Source organism: Contarinia nasturtii, unplaced genomic scaffold (genome assembly GCF_009176525.2).
Source record: "Contarinia nasturtii isolate CC-2019 unplaced genomic scaffold, AAFC_CNas_1.1 Cnas_scaffold_695, whole genome shotgun sequence".
Lineage (NCBI taxonomy): Eukaryota > Metazoa > Arthropoda > Insecta > Diptera > Cecidomyiidae > Contarinia > Contarinia nasturtii.
The window spans coordinates 3,987,721-4,006,147 of record NW_022198046.1 but is presented as its reverse complement, the minus strand read 5'-3'; the positions used below and the strand labels follow the sequence as shown (position 1 = coordinate 4,006,147).

Here is an 18,427-nt window from a genome sequence, read left to right as displayed (position 1 = left end):
CTTTTTTAACATATCGGTTTTTCTTCTTTTTCAGGTATGTATGTGCTTGTTTTTATGTTTTTGAAATGTTTTGTCTTTCGTTTCAAAGTGGTATATTTATAATTTATGTTTGAAATATTTTGTATTTATTTTTCCAAATCATTTGAATATTTTTTTTGAAATTTCCAATTATATGTGCACTGCTTACCGATAAAATTAACTGAAGAATGATGTGCTTTAATCAATGATCATATACTGCAGAATTTTGGAAATAATAAGTTCAGTTCGGTATAACACTTGTTTTTTTTTTATTGGTTTTTACACTTTCTTAAGGACATCTACATGAACCGAATAAGAGTTCTGTTTAAGTCGAACGTATACTACTGACTGAATCAAGTGTATTCGACAAAGTGGCTCATAGTCCATATTCCACTAATGCTGTGCAGAAATGTGTACGGACAAATCAGTGCGGTCAACTAAAGAATACCATTAGGAAAATAAAAACAAACAATCAAAAATCCAAAGTGCACACGCTCTGGCCTGAACAGAATTGAACGTTTACAAAGATTATATAAACATCATCAAATATCAGTAGATTTACCATCTCTCTAAAAACATTTCAATGTGTTACATGCAGGACTGCTATTGGCATCTCAGAAGTGCGGCATCCGACGAAGTTAGTGCACTCTTTTTCGAGTACCCCACCCGATACCATATAAATCTCAAGTGCCGATTTATATGGTGTCATAGTCAAATGGATCATTTTTTTGGTCCGTCAATCTAATTAAACGCACATTTGTTTCTCTTTATTTATTTTCATTTCTGTATATGTAGAGATTCAATGAATTTTATGATTTTCCTCTTTTTCCAAAAGATACAAACATTTCCTTATATAAATATTGGTTGGCGTTCGGCGATGAATGTAGTGAAGTAATTTTTTTTGTTACCATGCAAAAAAATAAATCGAAAGATCAAAACGGTTACATTGTATTAAAAAAAATTGTCGTTACCAGACAAATTGTGTGAGTTTATTCATTGGAAAATTATGGAATATAATGTATAAATTAGTGTGTTTTCTTTTAATTAAAACGCTCTAAGAAAAGGTTGAACATTTGTTCCACGTCATCGCTAAACACTTTCGATTTGATTGCATGTTGCAAAGCATTCCGACAAGAGGACTGATCATAGGCTGGCTTGAATTGTTTGTCTTCATTCTTCAGCAAACCCAATTGCATTAGGAAAAAATTATTTACACGAGTCACCTAGAATAAACAGTAGACACAGTCAAGCGGAAAATGAATTATCTCTAATGACAAAAGAGGTTTGAATGCATTGCGTACGCTATTACGATTCAAGAATGCCTTTTTATAGCGATATTTACCTGGTTTGTTTTTTGAGCATAATCATAGCAATCTTTATACAATTCAGTGGCCACACGCAAAGCCTCTTGATTTTTCAATGATGTAGCCGATAATTTTATTATGGCAAACACTAAGTGGACAAGATAGTCTTTCTCTGGTACTAACTGAAATGAAATAATTTGAATTATACACTGATCGAACGATAGAAAATTGATTGTTTTGCAAGACCTGTAAGAAATCTCGGAAAGCTTGCAATTTATCTGTCTCCACCAGTGCATCGAATTGGTTTGATGTGGGATGTGGAGTGTTGCAGAATGTTAGCACTGTATTTGGTTGTTCGCTTGTTCCCGTGAAAACAACACTACTGTCATTCAATTCGACGGTCGAGTTCAATGTCCAGTTAATTGATTGATTAATAGAATCCATAGTCTGTTCAAATGAATACATTCAAAATATAATAATCGTTTGTGATAATGAAAATTAAAAATATATTACAACGTTCACATATTCGTCTTCGTCGGCTTCATAAGTGTCAGCATCTGATTCTTCATCGTCTCCAGAGACTTCGCCATCTCCATTTTCATCATCTTCTTCCTAATAAAAGAAATTAATCGTATAATTCATATACACCGTGGCCCATTTTAAGAAACAAAAATTGCTACTCACTTCACCCTCCGAATCATCTTCGTCTAGCTCTTCTAATGCATTCAAACGTTGCAATTCTTCCAAAGTTTCTCTAATTTCTTCACGAGCTACTTCTCCAAACTGTGAAATTTTTTAATGATAATTAGAACATACATCAATATCAAAGCACAGTGTAAACTAATGAAACGCATGATCTTACTTGGTTTCCATTCAAATTGAGTGTTTGTAATTGATCTTTATTGGCCATAGCTTCTGCAATCGAATATCCACCGTTGGGTCCAATTTCGTTGTGATCCAAAATCAATGTTTCCAATGCTAAATGTTCGTCGCGCAATGCTTCACCCAAAATAATGGCTCCTTTTGTTTTCAACAAACAATCACCAAAATTGATTTCCTCCAAACTTGAAAAAATAAATACATGTCATTAGTTTTGTTGCACCATATATGTACCTTAGATAACTTACTTTTGCATACAAATCAAAGCATCTCTCAATGCTTCTGCACCTTTTGCTGTGATTGTGTTGTCGTTCAAATTCAGTGACTTCATGTTTGGATTTACTTTGAATGCTTCGGATAGTGCCGATATACCTGGATGATAGATACCGTTTTGTGGCATCCAAACCATCTCAAGTGTTTTAACTTTTTCGAAAACCTTTGCCAATGCTTTTGCTCCATCATTTTCCAAACGATTCCGTCCGGCAATAAATACTTTTAATTGCAATGGTGTTCCGGCTTTCTCACTTGCATCATAACAATCGAGCAGTGCCTGAGACAACATTTTTCCACCACCAATTCCAAGGCCGCAATTATTCAATTTTAATTCCTGCCAAAACACAAAACGCATTGAGGCTTAAATTAATTGCGACATTTTTCAACGATACAAAATATTCCACCGTAATCGCGCCAATTTAATTAACATGAACACACGTCATAAGTTAAATTAAATAAAAGTTCTATCTACCTGAAGCGAATAACAAGCACGGCTTCTGAACAATTCAACTAGACCAGTCATTCCATTCGGTCCAAGTGCATTATCACTGCAATCAAAAACTGTTAATTGTGCACCGGCATCAATCATGCCTCTTCCCATTGACTGCAAAGCCGGCGGGATTTCAGTCTTCATTCGTCCGGTAAAAAGATCTTTGAACAATGCACGCTGGAATTCGGGATGTTTTTTCAACGCTTCGCCAATTCCCTTGGCTGCATCCACTCCCAATGTATTCCCCTCCAGATTCAGAAAATTCAATGATTTACAGTTATTTATCGCATCGATGAGATCTTTTGCTGCATTTTGTAATATGAAAAGATTGAGTACATTAATTGCGTTATGTTGATTTGTTTGAGTTTTTTTTCAAGTTAATTTCTACAAACCTCCTTCTTCGGTTTCCCATTTTTTGGCTTGTGATTCAAAACTAACGCCACTACCTCGTGCTTCGGCCAACGCTTGTTCGATACCGCCGAAATTAAAGCCTTGACTCATTGTTAAATCGACTTGTATGACTTTGTAAAGTTGATAAACTGACTGTTTATTACTGTGCACAGAATTTGCGACAAAAATGCAATTCAAACAATGTAATTAGAGTAGGAGATGTTATAATAAAATACATTTATTGCAAACGAAAGACGAAAGAGACAAACTGACAGATGGCAAAAGAGATGCATGTACATCCAAATTCGAAATGTCAATGTGCTGAATACGGTTGCTGCGATGCAACATAAAACTGTTTCTAATTAACTAACAGAAAATGTTCATAGCCAAAGAAAATATTATATTTTTCGTCAAAATTGAATAAAATTCTTTGAGTTTACTTTTTTAAAAAAATCATTATACATTTTATATGATTGCAAATTTTTACAGTCAAATCAAAAACCGTCACTGAAAATTTAAACGTTTGTTGTTTGAAACGGCTCATCAGCATTGAACGTATCCATTTACAATACAGCAGACAATACCGCGCATTTCTCTATTGTATGCTATACACTAACAAACAAGCGAGATTTTCTATGGCGGCATGAAGCATTCGCATTTCGGTTGGCAAATGAAGTAAAAGTGACGAATAGCAGAGTAAGCACGAGAAGTACATGGGAAAAAAGTGGTTTGATTGACAATTTTTTCGTTTGTGCTCTCGCTGCTGTTCACATTTTATCCTTTTTACGTATCAATTTTATAAAATTAATTTGGTAATGTGTTTGTACGAACAATTTTTGTGACAAATTCAAGAAAAGTGAGAAACGACCTTAAGTGCGAAACAAGTTGAAAAAAAAAGAAAAAAAGAACTTAAACGAAACAAAGACAGTAATTTACGGCATAATCTTGAGATTGATTGTGAAAAGTGAGGGATTTGTTGAATTGTGATCCAGGCGACGCATACAAATCACATTTAGAACAATCGGAAACCATTGTTTTAAATTCGGAACAACAAAAATTTTGGCATCAAAATGTCCGAGGTAAGTGCACACACGGGACAATGTATTTTCAAACAATTTTTTGTTTGTTGGTCAAAATGTTGTTGGATTTTTGAAATTTTTATGGTTTTTTCTATGCTTCAAAGGCATTTTTTTGTTGTAGATTTTTTTCCACTAATTTAATGAAAACTCGTTTTTTCCGTACTAAATTACAACAGTCACAGAGAAATGGCGGTAATATCGAAAAGATATACCAGAAGAAGTCACAGTTGGAGCATATTTTGCTTCGGCCGGACACATACATCGGTTCGGTGGAGCCGCTGAAAGAAATCATGTGGATCTACCAAAGAGAGACAAGCACCGATGAAAGCGGCAACACGATCACAAAAGGTAAAATGGTGCAGCGTGAAATTCAATACGTTCCCGGTTTGTACAAGATTTTCGATGAAATCTTGGTGAATGCGGCCGATAATAAGCAACGTGACAAAAAAATGACATGCATTCGTATTGACATCAATCCAGAAACAAATACCATTTCTGTTTGGAACAATGGCAAAGGTATTCCAGTTGTTATGCACAAAGATGAAAAAATGTTTGTGCCCACCATGATTTTCGGCCATTTGCTCACATCGTCCAACTACAACGATGAAGAAGAAAAAGTAACGGGTGGACGTAATGGCTATGGTGCCAAACTGTGTAACATCTTCAGTTCAAAATTTGTTGTTGAAACGGCATCGCGAGAATACAAAAAATGCTTCAAACAAACATGGGGAAGCAACATGTCAAAAGCAGCCGAGCCAAAAATTGCCGATTTTCGAGGTGAAGACTACACAAAAGTCACATTCTGTCCCGATTTAACCAAGTTCAAGATGGAAAAGTTGGATGATGACATCGTTGGCTTGATGTCTCGTCGTGCATACGATGTAAGTTTTGATAAAAATGCATTTGCTAAATGGAAATAAAAAAAAATATTGAAATTTAATTTATTGTAAAAAAAATTAGATTGCCGCATCATCACGTGGTGTCGCTGTATATTTGAATGGCGAAAAATTGCCAATTAAATCGTTCAAGGACTACATTGATTTGTACATCAAAGACAACGCCGATGATTCTGGCGCACCATTGAAGGTCGTTTATGAGAATGTCAACGACCGTTGGGAAGTTGCCATCGCACTTTCAGATCGTGGTTTTCAACAAGTATCGTTCGTCAATTCGATTGCAACGACAAAAGGTGGTCGACACGTTGACTACGTCACCGACATGATTGTCAAACAATTGATCGAAACACTGAAGAAGGTACAATTTGCTTGTTTGAAAACTAAATTCCGTTACATTTTTGCATGATTCAAATTTTTTCATGAGTTTGCTATTCTTCGAAATCCATTTGATAAAAAAAAATCGTTTCTCCTTTTATATAGAAAAATAAAGGCGGCGTAAGCATCAAACCATTCCAAGTGAAAAATCACATCTGGATATTCATCAATTGTTTGATTGTGAATCCAACATTCGATTCACAAACCAAAGAGAACATGACATTGCAGACCAAAAGTTTTGGTTCACAATGCAAATTTTCCGAAAAGTTTTTCACCGGCGTCTCGAAGAGCGGCATTCTTGAGTCGGTATTGTCATGGGCAAAGTTCAAAGCACAAAATGATTTGGCCAAAACGAGCGGAAAGAAGAATTCAAAATTGCGTGGCATTCCAAAATTGGAAGATGCCAACGATGCCGGTACAAAGAACTCATTGAGTTGTACGCTGATTTTGACGGAGGGAGACTCAGCCAAATCAATGGCTGTATCCGGTCTTGGTGTTGTCGGCCGTGATACATACGGTGTGTTCCCGTTGCGTGGTAAACTGTTGAATGTACGTGAAGCAACGCACAAGCAAATTTTGGAAAACGCCGAAATCAACAATCTCATCAAAATCATTGGTCTTCAGTACAAGAAGAAGTACCTTACCGTTGATGATTTGAAAACATTGCGTTACGGAAAGGTGATGGTGATGACTGATCAAGATCAAGACGGTTCGCATATCAAAGGTGAGTTGTGCTCGAATGGAATTGAAATAAATTTTCTTAAATACAATAGACGCTTCTATTCGAAGACATCCGGAGAAATAAATGTTTAAAAAGATGCCAAATGTAACTTTATCGCCAATATCTTGAATTCTTGTTTTAATTTTAAAGACTATTTTGGTTGTTTCGCTGCTGATTCATATTAAAAATGTCCATTTCCGAAATCCAATGACACAATGAATGCGATTTAGTAACAGTCTTTCTGAAATATTTTGGATAACTCATCATAAATATAAAGTCGATTTCAAAATGTGAGCTAGTTTTTGTTTTTAAAACAATACGCTTCGTTTTGGTTTATATATAAAACAAATAAAAATTTGTTGATAATCGCATCACAGTTCTTATTTTGATTTGTCGTCAAAATATATCGTTCCTTCAAATACAAGAAATACTCATGTAACATGTCCCTTTCTCGAGCTTCGAAGTCCGTCTATTGTAAAAAAATCGCAATGAACATGCTGAACATGCTGAACATGCAACTTAATTCAAATGTATTTTTTCTATTCCACGAATTTAGGTTTGCTCATTAATTTCGTGCATACAAATTGGCCCGAGCTCTTGCGTCTTCCATTCTTGGAAGAATTCATCACGCCCATCGTAAAAGTAAAGAAGAAGAACGAAGAGCTGTCATTCTATTCGTTGCCCGAGTTCGAAGAATGGAAAGCGGCCACCGCAAACCATCACACTTACAATGTCAAGTACTACAAAGGTTTGGGTACTTCGACGGCAATCGAAGCAAAGGAGTATTTCCAGAATATGGATCGTCATCGAATCCTCTTCAAATACGATGGCACACAAGACGACGAAAACATTGTCATGGCATTTGCAAAGAAAGCGGTTGATCAACGTAAAGAATGGCTCACAAACCACATGGCCGATTGCAAGCATCGCAAAGAATTGGGCTTACAAGAGCAATATCTGTACACAAAAACAACCAAACAGATTTCATACTCTGAGTTCATCAACTTGGAATTGGTTCTATTCTCAAACGCTGACAACGTTCGATCAATTCCATCGGTTGTCGATGGTTTAAAACCGGGTCAAAGAAAAGTTTTGTTCACTTGCATCAAACGTAATGACAAGCGTGAAGTGAAAGTTGCCCAATTGGCCGGTTCAGTGGCTGAACAATCGGCATACCATCATGGTGAACAGTCGCTTTGCATGACAATCGTCAATTTGGCACAAAATTTCGTCGGCAGCAACAACATCAATTTGCTCATGCCTAACGGTCAATTTGGTACACGATTGTCTGGCGGTAAAGACAGTGCAAGTCCTCGTTATATTTACACAATGATGTCACCGTTGACACGTTTAATTTTCCATCCACACGATGATCCATTGCTTCAGTATCAATTTGAAGACAATCAAAAAATTGAACCACTTTGGTACATTCCAATCATTCCAATGGTGTTGGTAAATGGATGCGAAGGTATTGGCACCGGGTGGTCGACGAAAATCCCAAATCATAATCCACGACAGATCATTCGTTGCCTACGACGTATGATTAACCATGATGAACCAGAAATTTTGCATCCATGGTACAAGAATTTCAAAGGATCGGTCGAAAAGGTCGGCGACACACGGTATTTCACAAACGGTAATGTTGCCATTGTTGAAGATGTCAAAATTGAAATCACCGAATTACCAATTGGTACATGGACTCAAACTTACAAGGAAAATATACTTGAACCATTGTTGCATGGAAATGAAAAGACCAAGCCAATCATTACCGATTACAAGGAATATCACACACATACCACGGTTCGATTTGTTGTCAGTTTCGCACCAGGTGAATTCCAACGTTTGGATTCTGAAGAAGGTGGTTTCCATAGGGTATTCAAACTCTCAGCGAGCATGTCAACAAACACAATGCACGCATTCGACAAGGACAATTGCTTACGCCGCTATGAAAAAGTCAATGAAATTCTAAACGAATTCTACACTCTTCGTTTGGAGTACTACATTAAGCGTAAAGACTATTTGGTTGGCATGTTGACAGCTGAAGCGGCCCGTTTGAGTGACCAAGCACGTTTCATCAGTGAAAAATGTGGTGGCACATTGGTCGTTGAGAACAAAAAACGCAAAACAATGATCGATGAACTCATCAAACGTGGCTATCGCGCTGATCCAGTGAAAGAATGGAAACGCAAAGTGAGCCTAGATGAAGAAGAGGTAAGGAATTGTTATGATTGTTTTTGTTTTTAATTTCAAGTTCGAAACAAAGTCAATATAAAATATATTTTCTGCTCAACAGGAAGCTCAGCAAGACAATGAAAATGAAGAAGAAGAGGAAGAGGAGCGTCCGGACAAAAAACCGAAGAAGCCCGTCGATCCAGAGAAAGCATTCCAAAACCTAACTGATGTGAAGAAGTTTGACTACCTTTTGGGTATGTCGATGTGGATGTTGACCGAAGAACGTAAAAATGAATTGCTCAAACAGCGTGACAACAAACTCTCCGAATTGAATGCTCTCAAAGCAAAAACACCAGAAAGTCTTTGGATGACCGATCTCGAGGCACTCGAAAAGAAATTAGACGAAGTCGAAGAGAAAGAGCGTCAAGAGGAACTGGGCGTCAATATGAAAACAGCAAAACAATTGGCTGCAAAGGCAACTACAGGTGGCAAACGTAAACGTGCTGGTGCCAAAGTTAACAATGAAATTTATCCAGACGCTGATGGTATCAAAGTGGAATTCAAGCTCACCGACGAAATCCTCAAAAAATACGAGAAAATGGCAGCGGCCGGTGCTCGTGCCAAGGCCAAGAAAGAAGCTGGCGCTGACGGTACTGTTGAATTGGATGAATTTGACAACTTGGTCAATAAAGTGAAGAAGGAACCAGGTAGGAATTGCTTAAATTACAAATCGAAATTCGGCTATTTGAATAAATGAAAATAAAATATAAACTTTTAAAAAACTAAAATAATTTAGCTGTGAAGAAAGAAAAGGCGCCAAAAGAACCGAAACCACCGAAAGAGCCAAAAGTGAAAAAAGAACCAAAGGCTAAAAAATCGGATGGTCTCAAGCAATCGAAGATAAGCTTCGGAAAGAAGGTAAGTTGAAGGACATGTTCCTAATTAACTCCATAAATAATTTTGTGAAAATTACAAAAACAAAATCGTTTTACTTTGCAGAAAAAGGGCAGTGACAGTGAAGAATCATTCGATGAAGATGATTTCGATAATAGCAGCACCACTTCACCACCAAAACGCGAAGGCTCGGGTCGTCGTGCTGCACAAAAGGTAATTTAAGTTTTATTTTAAAGTGGCTCAAACCCGGTTAACAATTTTTTTGTTATTTATGTAGAAGGTGAATTATGCCGCATTGAACGAGGGTAGTGATGATGATTCAAGTACCGGAATCGGACGAAAATCCAAGAAAAATCCATTCAGCAGTGACGAGGACGACGATTTACTCGACAACACTGGTATCAAAGAACAATCATTACATCAAGGCGGACTTGACGATAGTGCCGATCTATTTGATTCGCTAAAAGAAGAAGAGAGTCCCAAACCAAAGCCAAAACCACGAAAACTCGGTGCCAAAACCGAAGTCGTCAAAGATCCATCAGCAAAAGCACCAAAACGATCGAAAAAAGCTATTTCCGATGACGATTCACCAATTAAGGTAAGGCAACCTTTTTAAACAAGAAAATCTGAAAAAACACTACTTTTTTTGCATATAAAATCATGACCAATTCTAAATTAAAACGATCGCTTTCTATTTACAGAAGCCAGCCGCAAAGAAAAAGAAGAAGGTGGTGGTGAGCAGCGACGATGATGATAACGATTTCGTCGACGATGACTCTGATTCCGATTTCAACATGTAAATGGTCGATAAACTGCCATTCAACCACTACATGATTCAATTTTGACACACAAAACTATAAATTAAGTGAGCAAATGAAAAAAAAAAATCATATAGTACATGCACACAAACACATAATCCATTTAAAGAAAATGACTTTAATCTAATAGGATAGTTCGTTGGGTGTATGTGTAATATTCAGTTGCGATTTGGCTTAATCGTTCGCACTGATACACGCAGTAACAGAAAAATTAAAGAAAAAAAATCAGCGTTGAAAAAAATCTCTATTTAATAAGTTATAATTCGTCTTTAATACTTATAATTCGACTACAATTTTTACTACTTTTTCCACTATTTTATTTAATTCACATTCTGTTTCTGTTGCTTTATTCTGTTTGGTACACTATATAAGTTTCTAGTGTGACTTTAAAAAAAAGCCAAGAAAGATAAATTTTGATTTGGATTTTCTGTCATATTTAGTTCAATTATTTTTGAGTATTTTGTTTGTTTTTTTTTCACTCGAAATGTTTCAAATAAAAAGAAAATCATGTTCATTTTTCAATAAACTAAACGCTAAAAAAATATTCTTCAATTACATAAACATATTTTCATGAAAAATCATTAAAAAGATGGAGACTTTAGTTTAAGAATCATATGAAATGATATTACAATAAAAAAATCAACATGTGTTTTATTTACATTTTTCGTTTCGATTCACAGCTGAAAGAATGGAAAAGACAAATTGAATTTAAAAAAAAATTTGATTTTAACAGTTTTTGCTTATCTTTAAAACCATTCGTTACCGGCTTTTCTATTTGACATTTTGATGCATAGTTCAATCGTTAACCGATAGTTAGAGTTGCGACCGCATGCCAAACATAAACACACAATTTTGACAAGCGACTAATAATAAGTTTATTTTAATGGTATATTTTGGAGAACGCTAAGAAAAACTACCATCAATGAGTCACTTAACGGTTGAAAAAATGGATAAAATCAATTTTTTATTAACTGAAGTGTCTTTAGAGTGTTTGGGTAATAAATATTTCGATGTTTATGGTCAACAAACGAGCTCATTGCTGGGACTAATCGGTATAAACTCGATGCGACCGAGATCGACAAATGTAGATAATGAATCTGATTTATGGAAATCATTGGCAATCGATAATAGTAATCCGAGAAAAACTCCAAATTTGCCCACTGCATCATCGGTGACCAATAAAATAGACAAAAAACGTCGTGCTTCATTTTCAATGGAAGCAAACAATGAATCGGACACAAGCAATGATCCAGAATCGTTATTAGTTCCAATGGTATGTGCACCGAAAGCAGCCAAAATTGGTAATCGACGCTCAACCATCGCTGTTCAGAGAAAGTCAACGATTTCACCACAAAAAATTCGACAACGATCTAAATCAATTGGAGAAATCAAACAAGATCTGAGACGAGATATCAACAAACGTAAGTTTTACTGTTTGTTTTCCATTATTTTCATTTCAATAGAGAAGAAAAACTAAATAATTTTGATTTTTGATAGGATACAATTTGATGCATATGCTGTCCGCAACACAAGAAGAGAAATATCGTACAATGAACATCAATCCGAATATGGAAGATTTCTTTAAATCCGAAGAAAAAAGCCTCTTTTCACAGTGCAACACACTGATTAATTACATCAAATTCATACAGGCACACAATAATAATGCACCCAAACTTGCTAAGATCTCACAAGCAATAATTCAACTACAAAAGGAATACTAAATGTGATTAAATTCAATTTTCATTAGGGCTACCGAATTTTAGTTTTGTCAAAATCAATAAGGAAGATGTACATATGCAAAAACTAAACAAATAAACATAAAATGCGTTCTATTCCTACATTTTACATTTATATTTTATCTTCATTTTTATTAAGGCCAGTAATTTGCGTAGTTTCAAAACTAAGTTTCTGTTTGAGTAAAGAACTTTTAGCAATAAGTATATGAAATAAAAAAGGTAAATTAAAAAAATTAAATATGTTTCTGTGTCCTTTTTTAACATCATAATCGCTTCCGTTCGTTGTTGCTGATATAGGCCCTGACCATAATGGTCTGATCGAGATGAAATGATTATATCGCCATTTTTGTTACATTTTGAATATGTTAAAAAGACATTATCTGTCAAAAATGTGTCAGTCTTAACACATTTTCTTCAAGCATACCGCGTGCCGGTTATAGATAAAAGTGTTTTACCGTTTAATATCATTCAGTTTTTATTTTTGCGCAAATTAAAGTAAGGTCTAGAAAGTGGAAAAAATCCATAAATTACATTTTAAAATTAGTAAAACGAGATTAGAAAAAAGATAAATTCACTTAAAATGTCGAAGAATAAATTTAATTTGACAATACCACCATCGGATTCAACGATGTCGATGGATACACCTTTGAACATTCCATCTCAGTCACAAGTACCGATCAATAAAAACAGTTCTGATGAATATCCAACCATTGTTGGTGATTCGGAATCGTTTGAACCGAATGTGATGAATGTAAAAAACCAGTTTGATTCAAACATGTCAACACCGGCAAGTGTTCATTCGACCGAAATTCAATCGCAATCATTCCAAACACCGCCCGGCTTAATGTCCAAGAATGACTTTGGTCCTTCGGATCCGAAGCCGATGAATATTTCGCCGAAGCAATTGGAAAGATCAACGAGAGAAAATCAAACTTTAATGTACGAGAAGCCATCAATGGACATGTATGGGCAATCAAATGCGTTGAAAAATCAGAACAATTCACCATCACCTGGTTCATCGACCTCGATTAATTCACCAATTATTCCACCGCGATCATTTAAAAGACTACCCATCAGGAATCAATTTAATACGGCTCCAGTGATTGCTCCAAAACCTATGAACGTGACGCCGAAACCATTAGACAGAGCCACAATTGAAATGTTTGAGAGACCATCAATGCAAACCTATGGGAGAGATTATGGAAGTGCGTCAAATTTAATACTACCATCATCTGGTTCATCATCAACTTCGATTGATGCACCAAATCCATTGAATATTCCGCCGAGAACATTCCAAATGCGACCAAACACAATGCCGAAAAATAAACCAAATTTAACATTGCCATCGGCTCCAATAAATTCGCCGAATGTACAGTATGTTCCTCCAATGTATGAGTTGACCCCAATGATAGTGCCAAAGAATAAACTCAGCTTATCGTTGCCATCGGCTTCGGTAAACATATCAAAACCGATAGAAACTTCACCCTCACCATTTGAAACATCATCGGACTCAGAGTAAGTAAACAAACACCTGAATTTCCTTGATTGTTTTTATACTAATTTTTTGTTCTTTCCAGTTCAAGTTTGCTAAATCAGACGAAGAACAGTGTTGATTCGATGACGAAATTATTCGAAGAGCTCGATGTGGATGAGTATGCTCAAAATCGTTTGAAATTATTCTTGAAGCAACGCGAAGAAATTGGCGAAATTCGTGCAGATGATTTGGAAAAAATTGGCGAAATTGGTTCTGGAAATGGGGGTTCGGTGATGAAAGTGCGTCACATCCCAACGCAGTTGATAATGGCACAAAAAAACATTCATTTGGAAATCAAGCCAACGATTAGAAAACAAATTCTACGCGAATTGCAAGTGTTAAATCACTGCAATTATCCGCATATTGTTGGATTTCACAATGCATTTCAAGCTGGTAGTGAAATCAGTATTTGCATGGAATACATGGACGGTGGATCTTTGGATTTTATTTTAAAACGAGTTATACGCATTCCCGAACCAATTTTGGGAAAAATTACACTCGCTGTGCTCAAAGGATTGAGCTATTTACGCGATAAACATGCAATCATGCACAGAGATGTAAAACCCAGCAACATTCTCGTTAATAGTTGCGGTGAAATTAAACTTTGCGACTTTGGCGTATCTGGGCAATTGATCGACTCCATGGCAAATACTTTTGTCGGCACACGGAGTTACATGGCGGTAAGTTAACTATATTCAGATGGTTTCGACATTTATTTGAAAAATTAATTCGATTTGTTTTTATTCTGTTTATAGCCTGAGCGATTGTTGGGTGATCATTATTCGGTGCAGTCAGACATTTGGTCATTGGGTATGTCACTCATTGAAATGGCGATTGGAGTTTATCCGATACCACCACCAACTCGACAATTTATCGACGAAATTCTTAAGGACGATAAACCACCACCGCAACCAAAGATGGCCATTTTTGATCTTCTTGAATACGTTAGCAATCAACCGCCACCAAGATTAGAGCACGAATATTTTAGCAACGAATTCAGTCATTTCACCGAAAGTTGCTTGCAAAAGGATCCAAATGAACGTGCTAATCTTGCAACGCTTTTGGTAAGTCATTCATTTGGAATTTCAGTGAACTTAGACCTTTTCGATTCATTGAGATACAAATATCTAAATGCTTTTTTTATTCCTTTACAGAAACATCCTTGGATTAAGAAATACGAGAACCAACCGATTGATGTTGCTGGATGGGTTTGTACCGCAATGAACTTACCACCATCAACACCAACTTAAAGAAGAGTCTTTACTCAATAAAAATAATAATACAAAAAAAAATCTTTTTACAAATTTATTGGAGATCAAATGATCACATATTTCTAAAAACCATTGCCATATCTATAGAGTTTGAAAATATGAAATAAAACTAAACAAATAAACATACAATGCATTCTATTTCTACATGTGTTTTGCATATATTTTAATGTCATTTTTATTAAGGCCAGTTGCGTGGTTTCAAAACGAAGTTTCTGTTTGAGTAAAGAACTTGAAGCAATAAGTATATGAAATGTGAGTCACTGCAACTCATTAGTCTAAATCTATCAACATCACATATTTGGAATAATTCGCATTATTTTGTGATGATTTTAACTCGAAAAGAATGTCTTTGGTCATGTTTCAATCCAGACTTGGAATTTGGAATATACTTAAGCTATAACTTTCTTATTTGTTGAGTTGAACTTTACAGTAGTAAATATATCTAAATTCAATGCTAATCACGATAGAAAAGTATAATTACAGATAACTCGTCGAAAAATAAAAAATATCGAATTATGAATAAAATATAAAAGGTAATTTTTTCTTGAAATGATACCTACTTGCTATACAAGCCGTTTTCAAGCGGCCGATATGTTCAAAATTTTGGTAGAGTTTTCTAAGAACACAGGTGTAATATCGAGAGCAGGTAATAATTTATAGGACCCTTTTGTTTTTTTACTTTTCTAGGCAATGTTTTCTGTCAGACATTTAAAAATGGTTTTGCTCAGCAATATTTTCCTATTGTTTGACAAAAAAATTTCCAGGAAAAATATATATATAAGATAATCTATCCAAAATAAAGATAAAGCTTACAAAATAAAGCTAACAAAAATGAATGATGATTGCACTGCGCAGTGCGTACTACCAATTTTTTGGCGAAAATATGCTTCAATAGAAATTAAATCTAATCCGGCAGCCTCAATATGGACCAAACTATTTTGAAGACAATTTTACATGTATTTATATTCGCAAAAGTCCATTTGTACCAATGTATGTTTGCGGATATGAATAGTATTTAGTTTATTAAATACATATAAAATTGTTTTCTTTTTTAGTTATATGTTGATTTTGGTTGAGAACAAGTGCGCGAGTGTAACGTTGTTTCCAATTTTTCAAAAATCGACATTTTTGGATTTTTTCATTGTTCGGGGTAAGTGTAATTTTTTTTCGAAATTTGGCTTTTTTTTAAATGACAATATCAAAACCCGCCAAAATTGTGTCAAGCCTAGCTACGCTAACTAATCGTTATAATATTTGTTTTATCTAATAATTTATGGATTCAATGCTGCTTGTCAGTTGACGTTTTTTGCATTCGGTGGTCTTCTCAACGAATCAGACACTAGTACGCCAAACATCCGACAAAGTCCTATGTAATTTGAAGCAAAAACTTAAAACAATGAATAGACTTTATTTTCAATTGATTCATATCTTTGAGCATAATGCATTTTACAGCAAAAATATCGCGGTCAATGCGAAGAGGCATGATTGAAATGCGAATGCTTCGTGCCACCATAGAAAATTTCGCTTGTTTGTTGCATACAATAGAGAAATGCGCGGTATTGTCTGCTGTATTATAAATGGATAAGTTTAATGCTGATAAGCCGTTTCAAACATCAAACGTTTAAATTTTCAGTGACGGTTTTTGGTTTGACTGTAAAAATTTGGCATCATCTAAAATGTATAATGGTTTTTTTAAAACGAAAACATCAAAGAAATAAATTATTTTATTCACTTTTAACGAAAAATATAATATTTTCTTTGGCTGTGAACATTTTCTGTTGGTTCATTAGAAACAGTTTTATGTTGCATCGCAGCAACCGTATTCAGCACATTGACATTTCGAATTTGGATGTACATGCATCTCTTTTGCCATCTGTCAGTTTGTCTCTTTCGTCTTTCGTTTGCAATTTTTGTGTGTGCTGTGTTTATCAAGTTTGACAACAAAAGAAAAAAATAAATAGTATTCTTGTTTCTCGACGAGACGAAAGAGATAGACAGAGAAAACAAGAAAGATAGAAGAAAACTATTAGAAAAAATACGAAAAAAGCGAATCTATCCCGAAAATGGACCGAAATAACATGAGGTATTTTATTCATGTTTAATTTTTATTGCCTGCGTTTGCATTTGCATTTACGATTATCGTCGTTTACTTAATGTATTTTATTATAACATCGCCTACTGTGATTACATTGTCTGAATTGCAATTTTTGTCGCAAATTCTGTGCACAGCAATAAACAGTCAGTTTATCAACTGAAAGCGACCCATTTACATTGCAAAAAAAAAATCAATAGAAAACGAAACATTTTGTTGCGCTAAATTGAAAATCAAAAAAACTTTCTCTCGCAGAAATCAAAATTCAATGCCAAGTGGACTGCCAAAACGACCACCAATGCCTTATCTGGCACAACAACATGATGAACTGATCAGATACATTCACGATGCATGGCACAAGGTAAGAACAATTTGGATTTTCAGTTGAATTTCACAAAGATGATTCATTGTTTTCGATTTGTCACAACTGAACGGTAACAGATAACAGAACCAGGCCAACACGGTACTCCAACATTCTATCGGAATCCACCAGAACAGCGATTGAATAATTTCCAACCTTTTGACTTGGAGAAGTGGTGGTATGTGTTTCGCTTTGCAATCATTTCAGAATTAATTGCTATGAAAATTGATTATTTTACAATATTGTCTGTGTTTTTTTTTCGTATTTCGCTATTCCAGGGGACACAGAGCCGTTCAAAACTATCACAATATGTCACGAGGACACCAATAAAAATATTCCAAAACATCACATACAGACAACACACAAACACACATTCTTCAGTATATAAATATGTAAAAGAACAACTGCATAAATAGGAAGTTGATTCCTATTTGCATGGATTCCGTTCGAGAGACAGATTTTTTTTCTTGTCGTAACATTTCGTTATATTTTCGTACAAAACGCGCCACGATTTATATACATAACACACATTTTGATGTTTCTTTTTTGCTATTATTATTGAAAAACAAATGAAAATTTTCGTCGCGAATCGGCGACGAAACATGCAAAGCAATTTGTAAAGTATTGACGATAGTTTGTCATAAGTAAAAACAAAAAGAAACAATGATTCGGGGTGAAAAACAATTATTATTCCATTTTCCAATATATTTATTTCCAATTGTTCGTCCACAACACAATTCAATAATTAACAAGATATAAACATAACAAATACACCGCGATGATTTGTTTTTTTAGCCTGAATTCGGCCCAAATTCAGCGTCAACTCTAATTAATGTGAGTTTAATGTGAGGAGAAGAATAAATGAAAACAAATCGAACAAATTTTAGATTATTACCACGACACTATACTTTTCGGCGATTTATTTTTCTATTCAAAATAATCTATATGAATCTATTTTAGTAAATGAGAAGAAGAAAAATATGAAACAGAAATGATGAATCAATGGAACATCCGTAACGAATCAGAAATAGATAACTGTGTTATGTGAAAGTTATTTAAATTAAAACAAAAAACAAAGAAAATAATGATAAATAAGAAAAAGAAAATGAATCGACGTGAGAAGC

At 35.0% G+C, this 18,427-nt stretch overlaps 5 protein-coding genes across 6 annotated transcripts; 4 read left to right on the top strand and 1 right to left on the bottom strand.

The window, feature by feature from the left end:
- Positions 1–959: 959 nt before the first annotated feature.
- LOC116340779 (ran GTPase-activating protein) lies at positions 960–3,622 on the bottom strand. 2 transcript variants are annotated; one of them, XM_031767438.1, is made up of 9 exons: positions 3,357–3,622; positions 2,947–3,269; positions 2,450–2,808; positions 2,185–2,386; positions 2,007–2,105; positions 1,836–1,934; positions 1,569–1,769; positions 1,361–1,504; positions 960–1,241 (listed from the first exon to the last, which is right to left on the bottom strand). In XM_031767438.1, the coding sequence occupies exons 1-9, from the start codon at positions 3,463–3,465 to the stop codon at positions 1,059–1,061; spliced, it is 1,719 nt and encodes a 572-aa protein (XP_031623298.1). In that variant the 5' UTR covers positions 3,466–3,622; the 3' UTR covers positions 960–1,058. The 2 variants fall into 2 exon arrangements, with proteins under 2 accessions (XP_031623298.1, XP_031623299.1); XM_031767439.1 differs by having other exon boundaries at positions 1,839–1,934.
- Positions 3,623–3,990: 368 nt separating this feature from the next.
- On the top strand, positions 3,991–10,508 carry LOC116340708 (DNA topoisomerase 2). Its single transcript, XM_031767335.1, has 10 exons — positions 3,991–4,433; positions 4,610–5,314; positions 5,394–5,687; positions 5,810–6,428; positions 6,982–8,636; positions 8,719–9,304; positions 9,394–9,515; positions 9,597–9,704; positions 9,769–10,089; positions 10,193–10,508. The coding sequence occupies exons 1-10, from the start codon at positions 4,425–4,427 to the stop codon at positions 10,289–10,291; spliced, it is 4,518 nt and encodes a 1,505-aa protein (XP_031623195.1). The 5' UTR covers positions 3,991–4,424; the 3' UTR covers positions 10,292–10,508.
- A 639-nt stretch (positions 10,509–11,147) lies between these two features.
- On the top strand, positions 11,148–12,149 carry LOC116341156. The gene is made up of 2 exons (XM_031768066.1): positions 11,148–11,730; positions 11,807–12,149. Exons 1-2 carry the CDS (start codon positions 11,232–11,234, stop codon positions 12,028–12,030), a joined length of 723 nt encoding a protein of 240 aa, XP_031623926.1. The 5' UTR covers positions 11,148–11,231; the 3' UTR covers positions 12,031–12,149.
- A 319-nt stretch (positions 12,150–12,468) lies between these two features.
- Positions 12,469–14,988, top strand: LOC116340771 (dual specificity mitogen-activated protein kinase kinase dSOR1-like). Its single transcript, XM_031767426.1, has 4 exons — positions 12,469–13,560; positions 13,623–14,259; positions 14,335–14,643; positions 14,734–14,988. The coding sequence occupies exons 1-4, from the start codon at positions 12,626–12,628 to the stop codon at positions 14,827–14,829; spliced, it is 1,977 nt and encodes a 658-aa protein (XP_031623286.1). The 5' UTR covers positions 12,469–12,625; the 3' UTR covers positions 14,830–14,988.
- A 1,801-nt stretch (positions 14,989–16,789) lies between these two features.
- On the top strand, positions 16,790–18,184 carry LOC116340934 (MAPK regulated corepressor interacting protein 2). Its single transcript, XM_031767694.1, has 4 exons — positions 16,790–16,933; positions 17,198–17,303; positions 17,384–17,481; positions 17,582–18,184. The coding sequence occupies exons 1-4, from the start codon at positions 16,914–16,916 to the stop codon at positions 17,631–17,633; spliced, it is 276 nt and encodes a 91-aa protein (XP_031623554.1). The 5' UTR covers positions 16,790–16,913; the 3' UTR covers positions 17,634–18,184.
- The last annotated feature ends 243 nt before the right edge of the window (positions 18,185–18,427 follow it).